Below are 15,154 nucleotides of genomic sequence, written 5' to 3'. Positions count from 1 at the left end.
CCGCTTTCATTCCAGTACGGCGGCTTTGAAGGTCAGCGCTGGCTTGTTGCTTTGTTTGGCCAAGCAGGCCCTGCCTTCCGCCCGCCCTGCCTGCAGGCCCTCCGCGCCAAACGCTGCGGCAGGAGAAGCCCTTCGCAAAGGCCGCCTTGGGAGCGGGAAGATGAAAAAAGAGTCACCCGGCTAATGTAATAGCTGATGGCCTCTCCAGTGCCGTTTGAACTGTTTACAGACTGAGTTAACGATTACAGGCAATGTGTACCTTGGCCGCCTGCCCGAAATTCTTACCCGCCTGTCAGATATTATCAAAGAAACCTTCCTTGCTCGCCTGGAGTCCTTCCAACACACCTCAGAGAGATGCCGACACCAAAGGCGGAGCCAGGGTTGGCACTAGGGCTACGGAGGCCCAAGCAAGAGTGACTCTCTCCGCCGGGGAAGGGCCAGTCCCATTCGGCTGGCTTGGGGGCTCCAGGCGGCTTAGGCACGCTTGGAAGGAAGAGAGGGTTCTGCGGGATCCCGTTCCAGGGCCCAGAAAGGTAGAAAGGATGGCCGGCGGAAGGAAGACTAGGAGGAGCTTGGGTTCAAGTCTTCCTTCTATCCTGGTCCCATGCAGACTTGAGTGGCCTCTCTCAGCCTCGCCCACCTCACAGGGTGTCTGTTGTGGGGAGAGGAATGGGAAGGCGATTGTAAGCTGCTTTGAGCCTCCTTTGGGTGGAGAAAAGTGGCATATAAGAACCAACTCTTCCTCTTCTTCGTCTGACCCTGGGGTTAGATGGCTTTCCAAGGAAAGCAGGCAGCTCTGTCCATCAGCAGTGGCTCGCAACAACAGTTTAAATAATCCCAGAGACAGTTATAAGGAGGCCAAGAGACTTCCCATAATCCCTGGGAATCATGAGAGAGAAAGAGAGAGAGAGCAGATACCGCCATGATCTCCCCTCGCGTGCAAAACTGGAAGGGACTGCATCGCATTGTTGTGACGCTCTAGGAATCCTCCTCACTATGCTGTGATGATGTCACTTCTGCTTTGTGCTGCAAGCAACGGTGCGGCGTTCCGCCAACGCTTGTTTCCCACCATTTGCATGTTTCCATGCCCCCGCAAAACATCTTGCCGGTTGCCAGCTTTCGGCTGGGAAACCTCGTTGCAGCAGAATTAAACCGGAATCCGGGGGCACCTTTAAAGACTAACGGAATGTATACCCGTGTAAACTTTTGGGGGAGTCAGAGTGCACATCCTCAAATACACACAGAGTGTCCGGAGTAAAATTGTGTTTGTCTCGACGGTTCCCCCTGGACAGTATACCCCCACCCTGCTTTGTTGGCTCTCTATTGGCATTGATTGCTCCAGGAAAACGGGTTGTTGGCCTTTTGGTGCGATACGGCAAACTGCTTTATTATTGTTGTTGTCGTTGTGATGCAGCAGTCATAAGTGTTTCTAAAAGCACAGGACAAGTGTGCACACTTCTTGCACCCATGGTCCCCGGAATCTCACAGCCGCCCTCCATCATGATCGTGGACGGAGGGGTGAAGCGCTTCCTACGCGCTCAGAGGCACAACGCTCCTTTATCGCTTTCTCTGTCTCTCTCAGGGTCGTCTTTTCCAGAAACTCAGCCTGGAGACAGTCTCTTGAAGCAGCCCGCCCTTGCCCATCGCTAGCCAACCAGCATGCGGTCCTCAAATCACTCGCACCGCCCGTGAAGGATGCTGTGCCACAATCCCAAGGCGCCTTCCGGGATCTGGCGACAGGATCCCGGGATGGCCCGACTCTTGGCTTCCTTGACGCTTCTCGAAACTAAAAACTTTGGGATGGCTCGTGAAGCCCCTGGTCTCTCAGAGGGTCCCTCTCCCCTTAATACAGGCCCTCAAATACAGAGCAAATGCAGATGGACACACAGTGTGCCTGGTGCAGAGAAACAGAGAAGCTGGGGGGGGCATCTCTGTGACCCTGTGCCGCTTGGATTGGGGGTGGGGGTGGGCAGCTTCCCCCAACAGGTGCGCTGAGTCGAGCCGATGGTGCTCTCTCTAGAAGTCCTGAGAGCCTGCTGTTGGCAGAGGCCCTGAGCCTCCTGCGCCGTGGCTGTGGGCCATTTGCTTGCTCCTTCAGCTCCCGCAGCTTGTACAGACAGGCCTGCCTCGCTCGGGAGAGGGAGGAATCGGATTCTCACCCCCAGGGGCTTGCTAAGTAACTTGCCTGCACTTCAAAGGAGCCCTTTATTTTGCCTTGGTGATCACACCCTGCAAAAATTTCCCACCAACAAAAGAAATCATTTTATAGGCAAACGGGGGATTGGAATGTCTCTCCGCAACCCTGATGAAGGAAGGAAGGCCCAGAGCACGCCCAGGAGGAGCCGGGGAGCGGAGGCCTCCCTCTGTCTCTGCACAGGGGCTACCTTTCAGCCACACCTCCCACCCTCCAAAGCCCTGACCCAAATCCCAGTTGTGTTTCTTCAGTGCAGAGGGAGAGATAAGGCGGTTCTTCGCAGGCTTCGGGGTTCTGCTTTATTGCATTGTACGTTTTGGGGACGGCTCCGGAATCCAAGCCCAGCCCATATGGCTTGGTCAAGTTGAGCACCTTCCAGTTGCCTACACAGACCACCGTGGCTTCTGCATGCAGGGGGGGCGGGCAACCGAGATCAGATCCAGTCTCTTCCGCGATTGTGCTTAGTTAACAGACTACAGCAGGGGAGGCCAAACTGTAGCTCTCCAGACGTCCACGGACTACAACTACCATGAGCCCCTGCCAGTGATGGTACTTGTAATCCGTGGACATCTGGAGAGCCCAGTTTGGTCACCCCGGACTACAATGCCTGGTTTGGTATAGGCTGGGCCACATCGGCGTGTGATCCAAGCAGCGCATCCCAGGGTCCCTTGCAACGATCACAGAGCGAGGGTAATGTCAAAAGGTTGCGCCAATAAGGCAGTGAGTCTTTTTCTTTTGTAGACTGAATGGCACCAATGACGCCAACAGAAAGGTGCATTTCGCTCCCTGTGAAGTAGCCATGATTTCTGGAAGAAGGGAGCTGTGATCTAGGGGAGCAGTGCTGTTGAGTGGTGAGGAGAATAGGGCTGGAGGGGATTTGCCCGCAATGGGGAGGAGAGTTAGGAAGCTGTGAAAAGGAGGGACCCTAGATCTTGCTTCTTTTCGTTATCCTGAGAACAGAGATAGAGATAGAGAGAGGTTTATTTTCAAGGCTGTGAATTAACCTCTACTGAAATGCCATCTTTAACATCAAAATCTTCCACTCTGCCCCTTACTGGTCCCCATTACGCCAACTTTTTTACAGACAGGGAACTGTAAGAGACTATGGGGTATGGTGAAAAGTGCCCTCAAGCCACAGCTGGCTTATGGAGAACCTGTAGAGTTGTCAAGGCAAGAGACGGTTTCTCAGTGAAACAGGCTTCCTTAGGAGGTGGTGGGTTCTCCATCTTTGGACATTTTTAAACAGAGGTTGGATAGCCATCTGATGGAGAGGCTGATTCTGTGAAGGTTCAAGGGGGTGGCAGGTGACAGTGGATGAGCGATTGGGATGTGAGTGTCCTGCATAGTGCAGGGGGTTGGACTAGATGACCCAGGAGGTCCTTTCCAACTCTATGATTCTATGATTCTATGACGTTCAGAGGGGGTTGCAATTGCCTGCCTCTGCCTCAAGGTATTCATTAAAGGTATTCATATCCACGTGGGTACTGTTCTGGCAGTGGCTCTCAAGGGTCTGTCACTTGCTGCCTCCTTCTTCTAGTGGGAGATGGTGGGGTTTGAACCTGGACCTTCTCACCCTCAGGATCTCAAAGAGCTCCAGAAACCTGTTGGGCATGACGTTCCATTGGGTGGCCACATTCCAGTATTCCAAGAGAAGACAGCAAGAGTTCTCCCTGTCCACTTTTTGACAAACGCAATTTTAGAATCTATGCCAGTCTTTTGTTTTGTTCCGAAACTGAGAAGCCCCAAATGCTTTAGACTTTTTCCAGTAGGGAAAGGGCTGTAATCCCTTGATCTTTTCAGCTGCCCTTTTCTATACCCCTTCAGGAATAGTAAAAAACAAACAAACAAAAAACACACAACCCCAACTCATTTGGAGCCAGCTTGGTGTTCTAATCTGGTGAGCCGGGTTTGATTCCCCGCTCGTCCTCCACGTGCAGCCAGCTAGGTGACCTTGGGCTCGCCACAGAACTGATAAAGCTGTTCTGACCGGGCAGTGATATCAGGGCTCTCTCAGCCTCACCCACCTCACAGGGTGTCTGTTGTGGGGAGAGGAAAGGGAAGGCGATTGTAAGCTGCTTTGAGACTCCTTTGGATAGAGAAAAGCGGCATATAAGAACCAACTCTTCTTCTTCTTCAACATAAGTCTCACCGGATTCAGGGGCATTTACATCTCAGAAACCTCCCAGACCGGCCCCGTGTATGAACTAACTGGGGCTGGCCCTCAAGGAAGTAGGCCCAGGGCAGGGAAGTGTCATCAAGTTGCAGTCGATTAATGTTCACCCCACAGGGAGGGTTGCCAGGTCCAAGCTGGGAAATCCCTGGGGATTCTGAGGGTGGCGCCTGAGGACGAAGGACTTCAGTGGGGCATGCCATGGAGTCTGCCTTCTGAGCACCCATTTTGTCCAGGGGAACTGATCCCTGTCGTAGGGAGATCAGTTGTAATCCTAGGAGATCCCCAGCCACCACCTAGGGCTAGCAGCCCTACCCAGAGACGAGAGGCCAACGGAGGTGGTTTGCCACTGCCTGTCTCTTTGCAGTGACCCTCGCTGTGCTCAGCCTCCTGATGGGCAAGCACATTCCATTTCTTGCCACACTTGCAAAACGCAAACACGTCACTTTTTCAGACATTCTTTGTCCCTTTGGTTTTCTGTGCACTTCGGTGTTTTCAAAACCAGCTGGGACTCTAAGCTGGAGCCACAGTCCCTAGTTTTGAAAGAAGAATTGTTACGGGGGAGTGAGGAATATTTGCACCTGCCTGTTCATGCTTTTCCACGGGCTGCTCTGCTTCCCTTTGAAAATGGGCTCCGGTGTTCCGTGGCGAGGCGTGAGTTGCACGCCTGGCCAAACCGCTCCTCCTGCTGCATTTTTGGTTTGACCTCCTGCTTTACGGCAAGCCAAGGGAAGTGGCGGTGTTGCTGGAGGTGGTTTTGCTTTGGGCAGGCGTGCAGAGGTGAGGAGCAAACCGGAAGCGGCCAGTCCGGTGCGGCTTTGAACAGCGCAAGGGTGGGAGGGAGGCAACGGGCTGCGATGGAGTTTTGGGCATTGTGTGGAAAGCAAAGATAAGGACATCGGGTCACGCGTATCTGCCGGCGACGGGTGCTTGGTTTTTATGGCCGAGGAGAACACATTTGGGCAAGTGGCAGAAGCACTGGCATGCGAGGGAGACAGCCCAAACCGGATGTCTCGGTTAGGGAGCTCAGGGTCACGATCCGCACTGTCCCGCATAATCGTGTCCTTGCTCACGTTGCTAACCAGGCCCTTGTCATGACCCTTTCTCGCGGTCTTTGACCAAAACCAATCATAATATGGAAAAAGAAAAAATTTCATCTCCTGAGACAGTCTCGTTCAACGTTCTTTTGGGGTGTCATTTTCACATAGTATGGAGGGCATGCTTCCTTCCCCCAGTGGGGTTCCTGTTATAGTCATTGCTGACCGTCGGGGGCCTACAGACAACTGGGTCCATGCACTCTCACAACGGGAATGAGCATGCCAAGAAAAGCAGAGCAGAGAAACCCAAGCTAGACTCAAACCTGAATCGTCAAAGTGAGTTTAGCAGCATGTCTGGTTTAGCCTAGGTTGGTGGTAACAGAGGTATACAATGCCACAACCAGGCGCCATATTGCTTGGGAAACTGAAGATTTAGGGGAGGATCCTGGGGTAGACAAAGTTGGGGCTGATTAGGGACCTCAGCAGAGATTTGGCACCCTAGAGCAGGGGTAGTCAAACTGCGGCCCTCCAGATGTCCATGGACTTCAACTCCCAGGAGCCCCTGCCAGCATTCGCTGGCAGGGGCTCCTGGGAATTGTAGTCCATGGACATCTGGAGGGCCGCAGTTTGACTACCCCTGCCCTAGAGTCTATCCTCCAAACCTGCCGTTTCCTGCACAGGAACTGTAGTCTGAAGATCAGCTGAAATTGTGAGAGAACATTCTACCTGGAGGATGGCAACACTCAATCCAGACGTTCCCGGCTGGCTCCATTGCCTGTCTGCACCAGGCCCATGGAGGAGACAGGACACTGGATTCTGGGGATAATCAAATTCCATCACCTCCCACTTTTTAATTTAACGGATACCAAGACTATTGTCATAAGTAGCTTTGGATTAAGAGCGCTTAGCCGGGTATGAGGCTCCGAGACCGGTAGAGGCCTCCGTTGTTATGTCAGTGCAACCTGAGAGTGAATGGCAAGCCAAAGAAACTCAAGGGGCCATTTTGGGGACCTCCCAAGGATAGCCCTGCTGCATCCGCCCCCTCCAGCAGCTTTGCTTTAGTTTTTAACCCATTGTTTCTGATTTATCTTTTCATAACCCTCTTTCTACTCCCATAGTCCGACCTCTCTTCTTTACATGACCACAGGCCTCTTTGTATCTCCATTTCTCAGTCACCCCCCCCTCCCCTATTTCTTCTCTCCTTTTTATTCCTCTGTGCTGGGTTCTCTTGCAGCGGCATACAAGTCTTTCACTTTCCCAGCAATCTGCACACCAAGGCATGAGTGTGCCATGAACCGTTGCTGAGTGGCTGCAAGAGGTTGTGAAAGAAGTGGTGTCACTGCTACCAGTAGGACTGCCAATCTCCAGATAGGACCTGGAGTTCTCCCAGGATTACAACTGATCTTCCAGCTACAGAGATCTGTCCCCTTGTTAGAAATGGCAGTTTTGGAAGGTGAACTCTTTTGACTTCACATTCCTGCCACGCTCCATCTTCTCCTCAAGCACTGTCCATAAATGTCCAGGAACTTCCTGAGCCAGATTTGGCAGTCCTAGTTACCAAGTTCCTCTGAATCCAGGGATTCTGCCATCTCCGTTGCTGATGGGCCTGTGAGGGGTACACGTGGACGCACAAAGAGGAGGGAATGGGCTGAAAACAAGAAAGGATTGTAAATCTCAAGGAGGGCATGGATAGTTAGCGGATTGGCCTGTGGATTTTTCATGGTATCTTTTCACTAGAAGCTATCATTGTGCAGATTTGACCTGAATTAACCATCATTTTGCCCCCCCCCCCTCCGACGAGGGAAGGAATTAAACTTCATACGGATCAACATTCCTGAGCAGCAAACTGGATCTGGAGCCATGAAGGAAGTAAAGTGTTCGCCAGGCTCTTGAATTTCTTGCTAACCATTTCAAACTGAAAGCAAGCTTGAGCGGATTGAGTGTCTCTCTCTCGGATCCAAGATCTGTGCAGTGGGGTGGCAGAGCAGAGCCCTGAAGTCTCCATGGACTATTGTGGATCCAGACAGGCAGGGAGCTGATGGAGGGCTTGAACCAAACGTACCAAAATGAGATGGTAGTGTCCTCAGGTGGGCACTGCGCTTCTTCAGCATTTACCGTCAAAGCCTTCTAACTAAATTCTTTTCCTTTCTTTGACGTAATATTTTAAAATGTGTGTGTGTGTTCAAATTGTATGAATGTCAACCATGTTAAATACTGGCACACAGCCGCCATTTTGAATTGAGAGAAAGGAGCGGTAGGGAACAACCGCAACTTTTTTCCTTGCCTGCAGAAGAAATGTGCCATCTCTCCAGTGTGGGGGTCAGGATCCACAGGCGCAGGTCACAGAGCTCCACCTGCTAGGCCAGAGCTGCCATATTTCTGTTGCCTTTTAAGAGGTCCTGCTGCTAACAGACTTGAGGCGAGGTCACTCAGTGATGGAGAGCAGTGGTCCCCAACCCCCGGTCCAGTAGCGGTCCGCAGATCAGTCGGTACCGGCCCACTGCTCCTCCTCATCCTCCCAGCTGCTGCCTCGGGGGCTGCCTTGCCACTCTGCCGCCGGCTCACCTTTGGTGCTCTCCAGTGGCCACCATGTCTGGGGCTCCCCCTCGGCGTGGCACTGCGCAGCTGCTGCTGACAGCACCCCCTAGAGGGCAGCGGGAAGTCAGGGGCGCTGGCAGGAAAGCAACTGGAGCAGGGGCTCAGGCGGTGGCAGCGGCAACATCCCTCGGCAAAAGACTACCTCCCCCCGGGCCTCAGTAAAATTGTCAAGTGTTGACTGGTCCCCGGTGATAAAAAGGTTGGGGACCACTGATGGAGAGGATTCCTCCGCCACTCTGACCCTCGGGCTAGCTTGGCACTATAGCATACCTTCCTGAGACTCAGTTTGCCAGTCCTGTCCTCAGCTCTCTTGGTCTCATGGCTTGCCCACGGCCCCTTCCTTGAAAGGGCTGAGTTCAGAACTCCGGCTTTCGCTCTTGTGTCATGCAACTTTAATGCCGTATGACATTATATGCTTGCCGCTTAGGGGGCCATTGAAGGCCACCGGTTTATTTGACAGGCTCATCCTTTCTTCCCTTACCATCTAATTACCAGCATCTCCGCTTTGATGAATCGCTTGCTCCCATTGATCTGTTTTATCACTCCTCTTATTAAAACAGTGTTCAGAGAATGGTTACTTTGAAGTGGTGTATCATCAGTTGATGCTGCTGGATAAGACTGAGAGGGGATCTGATAACCATCTTCAAGTATTTAAAAGGGAGCCATATGGAGGATGGAGCAGGATTGTTCTCTCTTGCCCCGGAGGGATGGACCAGTACCAATGGGATGAAATTAATTCAAAAGAAATTCAGTCTAAACATCAGGAAGAGGTTCCTGACAGTCAGAGAGGTTTCTCAGTGGAACAGGCTTCCTCGGGAGGTGGTGAATTCTCCATCTTTGGAAATTTTTAAACAGAGGCCGGATAGCCATCTGATGGAGAGGCTGATTCTGTGAAGGCTCAAGGGGGTGGCAGGTTACAGTGGATGAGCGATAGGGTTGTGAGTGTCCTGCATAGTGCAGGGGGTTGGACTAGATGACCCATGAGGTACCTTCCAACTCTATTACTCTATGATTCTATGATTCTAATTTGGCTCCTTCTTTCTTTCTTTTTTTTAAAGTTCTTAACTCATAGTTTGACTGACTAACAAGGAAAGCCATCTCATAAAAGGTTGCTCGCCTGATCTATAGATACCAAGAATGAATAAGGTGAATTAGGCTCTTCCACCGCAGAGTCCCTAGGAGTCTGATGATACCAGTCTCCAAACCTATTATTATTATTATTATTATTATTATTATTATTATTATTATTATTATTATTATTATTATTATTATTATTGTCGTTGTCATCATCATCATTATCATCTTCCACAGGGGCCAATTATACAGATTAAACAAAACCAAGGACAAAGTATGATCCTGCAGAATAATTCCCAGGCACATGAGACCAGTCCGACAAGGCTTTGCTCTAGAACTGCCCTGTCCAGAAGAAACCAGAACCAGTGAAAAACAGTACCCCCACATCTCTTGAGATGATCTAGAAAGATACCCAACACAGCACCATCCTCTACCCGTAGACCCAGGGAACCAAGGGTCATCTTCTGTTCGCTTCTAGATGTCTGCGGCCAACGGTGAACCCCCAACTGACCCATGTTTCAGAATGCCTGGAATACATTCACCACTGCCACACGCTTAACTATCATACAAATGGGTAACCACCATCTCCTTGGTAGAGAAGCTTGGAGACTAGACTACCAAGCTCTCCCCTTCATCTGTTCCAGCGACTGCAAAGTTTTTTCCATTGATCAGCCCCACTTATGGCTGGGGCCTCATTCAGCATGACACCATAAATAACCATTTATAGCGCCTAACTATTACTGCTGATCACACATGCTGGTATAGAAAAGAGGACATTCTCCACCAGACTAGCCACACGGCAATAAAGATGCGTGATCCTTAAAAAAATCCACAGATGTCCCAGATTTTGACCGCTACTGTTCTGGAGTACCCCATTGTTTTTCTTTAATATGTTCTGGACTGGTTACACAGTTGGAGGAACACCATTTTGATTCGTTTTTCTCCTTTCCAGGTGGTGCTTTACTAAGGTGTCCTTAATATGCCTTGCTAAAATAGTAGGGCTACTATTAAATCATGGTGAACTCACAATACTAAGAGAATACCAATTGAGCAACTGACCTCTGCTGTCACTAAGATTTCATTTGACCTGAGATTTAAATACCTCCTGATTGTCCCGAACCCAACGGGTCATAAACTTTAAAATGGATATCTTTCACTTCCCGTGTCCATTGTCTGCATTTCCTTACTGCCAGCCTGTATAATTATTAACCTGTAAGTGGGTTTTCTGGCACAAAGTACAACTGGCCTTCGGAACCCTTTCAAACGGACATTGTGAAGGCCGGCCAATTGTCCAGTCTTAAACTCGCGTACAGATATTGTACGGGCTAATCCAGCAGGATTGCAAAACTCTCCGAGGCCACACAAAGACTATGGGCTGCAAGGAATAGCAGCCATCAAGTGGTCACCCCCATTTACGCTGGGAACAGAACAGGAGCGTAACTATGAGAAGTATGGAATTCTGGAGGTATCCTTGTAACATGATATGTAGGTGCAAAAGACTGCATGTGTTTCAAGACGGTAGTATAATTTTTTATAAACGGCAATGTAGTCGTTCTCTGCTAGTAGGGAAACCATACCACTTAGTTATGGGGTCCATCAGAATCAGGAAGCTCCTCTGCCACCTTTCCCAATTCCTCAGCTCTGAAGAGGAGATTCTCACCCCAGCAAGAGGCATAGAGGCAACACCAAATGGATGGAGATGGAAAAAAATGTCAGCATCACCAGCATGCTTGGATCGCTTACTTGAGCCATCTACATTTCTTTGATCTGCTGAGTCCTTCCTGCAGCATACCTCCTTTTTCCTTCCTCTGCACCAGAGGCCTGGTTTGTTTTGGCTGTTTTATGGTTGACTTTCCCCTCCACAGCTCAAACATTACACAGGAACCCTGGACTCAACCTGCGCACTCCGCAGTGCATGAATTCGTGAATTCTTGCTTTTGATGATCAGGCAAAATTCAGGGGCATACACATTTATTTACCTCTACCAGCTAACTGCATCATAAAACCTGTTTTAGATCTTGGAAGTGATTTCTCCAAAACAACCTCATGAGTCCATGGGCAACGATCTGAATCCAGGACCAATACGTTAAACACTAGGTGCCATGTTGGCGCGATATTTCTGATTTCCAGAAATCAGCATGAGATCTCCATCCAGCATAGATTGTGAACAAGGAAGAAATGTGCCAAAGCTTCACCATCTTTTCCATCCTCCTCATATTGTCAAATAAAATAACCAAATATCTGAAGATGCCTTATGCTGAGAGGGTTCATGTAGGCCAGGGGTGACCAAACTGTGGCTCCCTAGATCCCATGAACTACAAGTACCACGAGTCCTTGCCAATTGGCCATGCTGGAAGAGGCTCATGTTAATTGTAGTCCTTGGTCATCTGGAGAGCCACAGTTTGGCCACCCCTGATATAGGCCAATATTGTCCACCCTGACAGGAGGAAGGGTCTCAGACCCACGAACACATGAAGCTGCCTTATACAGAATCAGACCAATGGTCCATCAAGGTCAGCATGGCCTACCCAGACTGGCAGTGGCTCTCCAGGATTTCCAACAGAGATCTTTCATATCACCTACTACCTGATTTATTTATTAACAATGGAGGTTCCATGGATTGTATCTGGGACTTTCTGTATGCCAAGGAGATGTTCTTCTCCCACTCCCTGCTACTTAAGCCTTACATGGGAAATGGCCCTGTGCCCTTCTTCAAGCAAAGCACATGGTTCAATCAGTGAGTCATGGCTTCTCTTCAAAAGAAAAGACCATCAACCATACAGGCCTAAGAAGAGCTGCACTCTTCTAAGTCTACTAAAGTCTACTTCCCAAGACCGACTTAAATCTTTGGAAGTAACCCCGACAGAATACATCCACTTTCACCTGCTCTTGGTGAGTTGCAGTCTTAGTCCTGCTCAACCCCTAGATTCCAATGCTCACCCATGGTGCCATGTAGCAAGACCTCATGACTAACATTCCCCACCCCTCAAAGATTTGAATTGCTCCAAATGAGCTACCCTTTCAGTTCAACCAACATGGCTATTGCAGGCCATCTGCAACTCGAAAAGAGTTCCAAACTGAAATTGGGTTTAAAAAAAAAATTGTATTGATTGGGCTTTGTGTTTCTCGGCTGGGGAACAATTAACCTGAGTCATGTGAGGACCCTGAGAGATGAGTCACAGGGTGCAAAGCAAGATGGCACACGTAGACAACCCAATAAATTGAACTTCACAAACAATGTTGAATGGCATCGAATTACCTGATTGGCTCTCGCTCTTATGGCCTGTGGGAAGCTCACTGGAGCAACTTTCTCTGTCTCAGCTCATAAGTGAAGGACCCAAGAGCCGAAGTTTATCTCTTGTGGAAATGGAAGACAGATAGCTGCTTGACCACCAACTATGGAAAATAGCTCTTGGGGTAAACATGAAGCTGACTTCTACAGAGTATCAAAGCCAGTGATTGTCTACTCTGGCAGGCAGCAGCTCTCCAGGATCTGAGACAGGGACATGGAACATCACCTACTATCGGACCATTCTACATGGAGATGCCAGGCATTGAACCTGGGACCTTCTGCATGCAAAGCAGATGCTCTGCCACTGAGCCACGATCCCACAACATATATGTATATGGGGCAGAGAGAAATTAATAAGATTCAAAGTGAGAATTTGGGCACATTTTTTACATCTTAAAAAACCCAAGGAGAAAAGTGATGTCTGGAAATGACGAGCAGGAACGGGGACCAAAACAAATGGTTGAACAGTTCTTCGGCGCCTTGACCTTTTCTTAACAATCACCTTGGGACCCCCTGTGCCAATGGATGCTCACCCAGCAGACGCAAGAGCAATACTTTAAAGAGGCAATGCATATATTTTAAATACTCTCAGAAACGATCCAGGCGAGCAGCTCCTGGTGAAAGCAAAGCCTTCGACATTTCATTACCCATGTGCAGTCTGGAGGCCAAGCCCAGCAGAGAATAAAGCGTTTCTTACCTGCAGAAGCTTCCCTTCTGCGGGGGTCACGTCCGCAACGCTGGCGAAGACTCCTTCCAGCATGAGGGGCTCCAGCTTGAAAGGGACCACCCGAATGATTGCCTTCTGGGCCAGCGATCGGTCAGCTTCCACGGCGGCCGCCAGCGCCAGTCCAGAGTAGCCCAGTTGTATCTGCAGCGTAGCCATAAGCAGCCAAGGCCAGAGGACTGCCAACTGTAGCTGGGGGCCAACACTCATGCTCCCAGCTGCAGCAGTGCGCTCCGGCCACACATACTGCTCAGGAATGCGTCCTCACCCAGACAGCAGGTTCCAACAACAGGCAAAAGGGTTGAAAATTAAAGCCCTCCTTGCAACGGCAGGTAATGGGGCCGACGAGAAGCAAGGCAGAGTCACCCGGATTCCCTTCCTCCAGGTTCGCCTCGCTTCCTCTCACAGTTTGTTTGTGCCACGTGCGAACCTTACGATCAGAAGCCACACTAGATTAAGTCCTTCTCCTCCTCCAGATGAATTCAGACATTGTTAGTGGAACGAAGGGGGCGCAAACAGCATACGGGGCTAAAAGCTCTTTGGTCCTTCTGGGAAGAGTGCCGGAGATGTGTGGAGGGAGACAGTTCCCCATGGAAGATTGTTTTCCCCTGTCCACTCCAGTGTTTATATCCACGGTGAGTGAGAAGACAGTCCCATTTAGTTATTATAACAAGCCAGTTTGTTTTCTTAAAAAAAAAAAATTAGACAATAGTCTTCAGATTAAAAACAAAATTCTGCCCCCTCCAAATGCCAATATTGCACTCACCTGGTTGCAGACGTTAAAATATATTTTCTAGGACTGGAATTTTCCATCCATGTGTCACTTTACATACAACTTGTAACTCCCAAAATTCATTACCCTAACAAGACGTTCTTTTTTAAAGGATTTCTCTGAAGTTAAAAAGGCCCAAACAGGAAAAACCACTACAGATGTACACCTGTGTGTGTCATTCCATTCCCGTGCAAAACAATGGAAATCATATCTCTGTTTTTAGAGGCGCGTTACTGAAAATGTAAGTGGAGGGTATTCCCGATCATCAAGCAGAAAATACATTTCGCAGCGGATTTCCGTAATCATAGAAAAATCACCACCAGTTATCAGCCGAAGTGGTCGTTGGATCGAGGAAGGAAAAAAAGGTCGTTTTCAAGCGGCCTGCCAAACTGCAGGAGGTAGTTTAACAGCTGGATGTTTCCTTGCAAATGCTAACTAAAAAAAAAATCGTTCAGAAATCAATCGAAATGTGGGCTGAATCTTATCTATGGGTTACTGAGGGAAGGGGATAGACTCACAGAAACCCTCTGTACAGGTAAACGTGAAATCCCACAGTCTAAATCAGAAAAAAAAAAAGTACTCCAGACTGAAGGCTTGTGGGCCAGGCGTGGCTGAAATAGTTTCTCCAAGCAACCTAGAAAGGTTTGCTAGGAATCCAGGAGCTTTGCTGAGAGCTCCTTTCAAGTTGAAGCAGAACGCTCTCCCTTTCTCCCAGCAGAGACAAGCGGCAAGCCATCTGAGCAGGGAGTGGGAGAGAAGTTGTTTGAAAACCGCAAATCTCCAGCAGCTGCAGCGGCAAACTCAGAAGCAAACCTTGGAAGCCTGCTTCAACGGGGAACGCAAACGTCCTTCAGGGACCAGGGTGCTGAAGTGGCCTTGGAAGGTTCTGCAGATGCCGTGGAAGAGCTCTCTTTCCAGAAAAGCACTTCTAGAGCAGCTCCTGGGAGGCAAAGAAAACACTCCCTCTCTAAAACCTGTGAGTAGTGGACGCCTGTGCTCTCTGCCTCCCTCCCCTGGGACTGCAAGCTCTTTCTACCTGCTGACAAAAGTGAGGGTGGAGCTGCCCAAGGCAACCACCCCACCCCCTCAGTCTGGTTCTCAGAGCTCCTAGTCTCCCTCTCCTGAGCCATGGCTAAACTGCATTTTAGCGCACAGCCCTCCCTTCGCTTCTGTCTCGGATGCAAATCAGGGTCCCAAACAGATCCTGCAAAACAATGGGGCAGAACGCAGTGAGGGATGGAAACGAAAAGCAAAAGAGAGCTGAAAGGGGGAAAAAGGAAACCGAGGATCGCG

General features: G+C 49.7%; 1 protein-coding gene and 1 non-coding gene across 2 annotated transcripts in view; both read right to left on the bottom strand.

The window, feature by feature from the left end:
* Positions 1-14,981, bottom strand: part of RNF43 (ring finger protein 43) — a 49,697-nt gene extending 34,716 nt beyond the window's left edge. The window contains exon 1 of the mRNA XM_077311436.1: positions 13,063-14,981. Coding sequence (XP_077167551.1) covers positions 13,063-13,299 — 237 coding nt within the window. The 5' untranslated portion in view covers positions 13,300-14,981. The remainder of the gene's footprint in view (positions 1-13,062) is intronic.
* On the bottom strand, positions 12,613-12,684 carry TRNAA-UGC (transfer RNA alanine (anticodon UGC)). The gene has a single exon. It is a non-coding gene; the product is annotated as a tRNA-Ala (tRNA).
* Positions 14,982-15,154: the final 173 nt, after the last annotated feature.

The sequence above is a fragment of the Paroedura picta genome, chromosome 15 (assembly GCF_049243985.1).
Source record: "Paroedura picta isolate Pp20150507F chromosome 15, Ppicta_v3.0, whole genome shotgun sequence".
In the NCBI taxonomy this organism is placed as follows: Eukaryota; Metazoa; Chordata; class Lepidosauria; order Squamata; family Gekkonidae; genus Paroedura; species Paroedura picta.
This window is presented reverse-complemented; position numbering and strand designations above follow the sequence as displayed.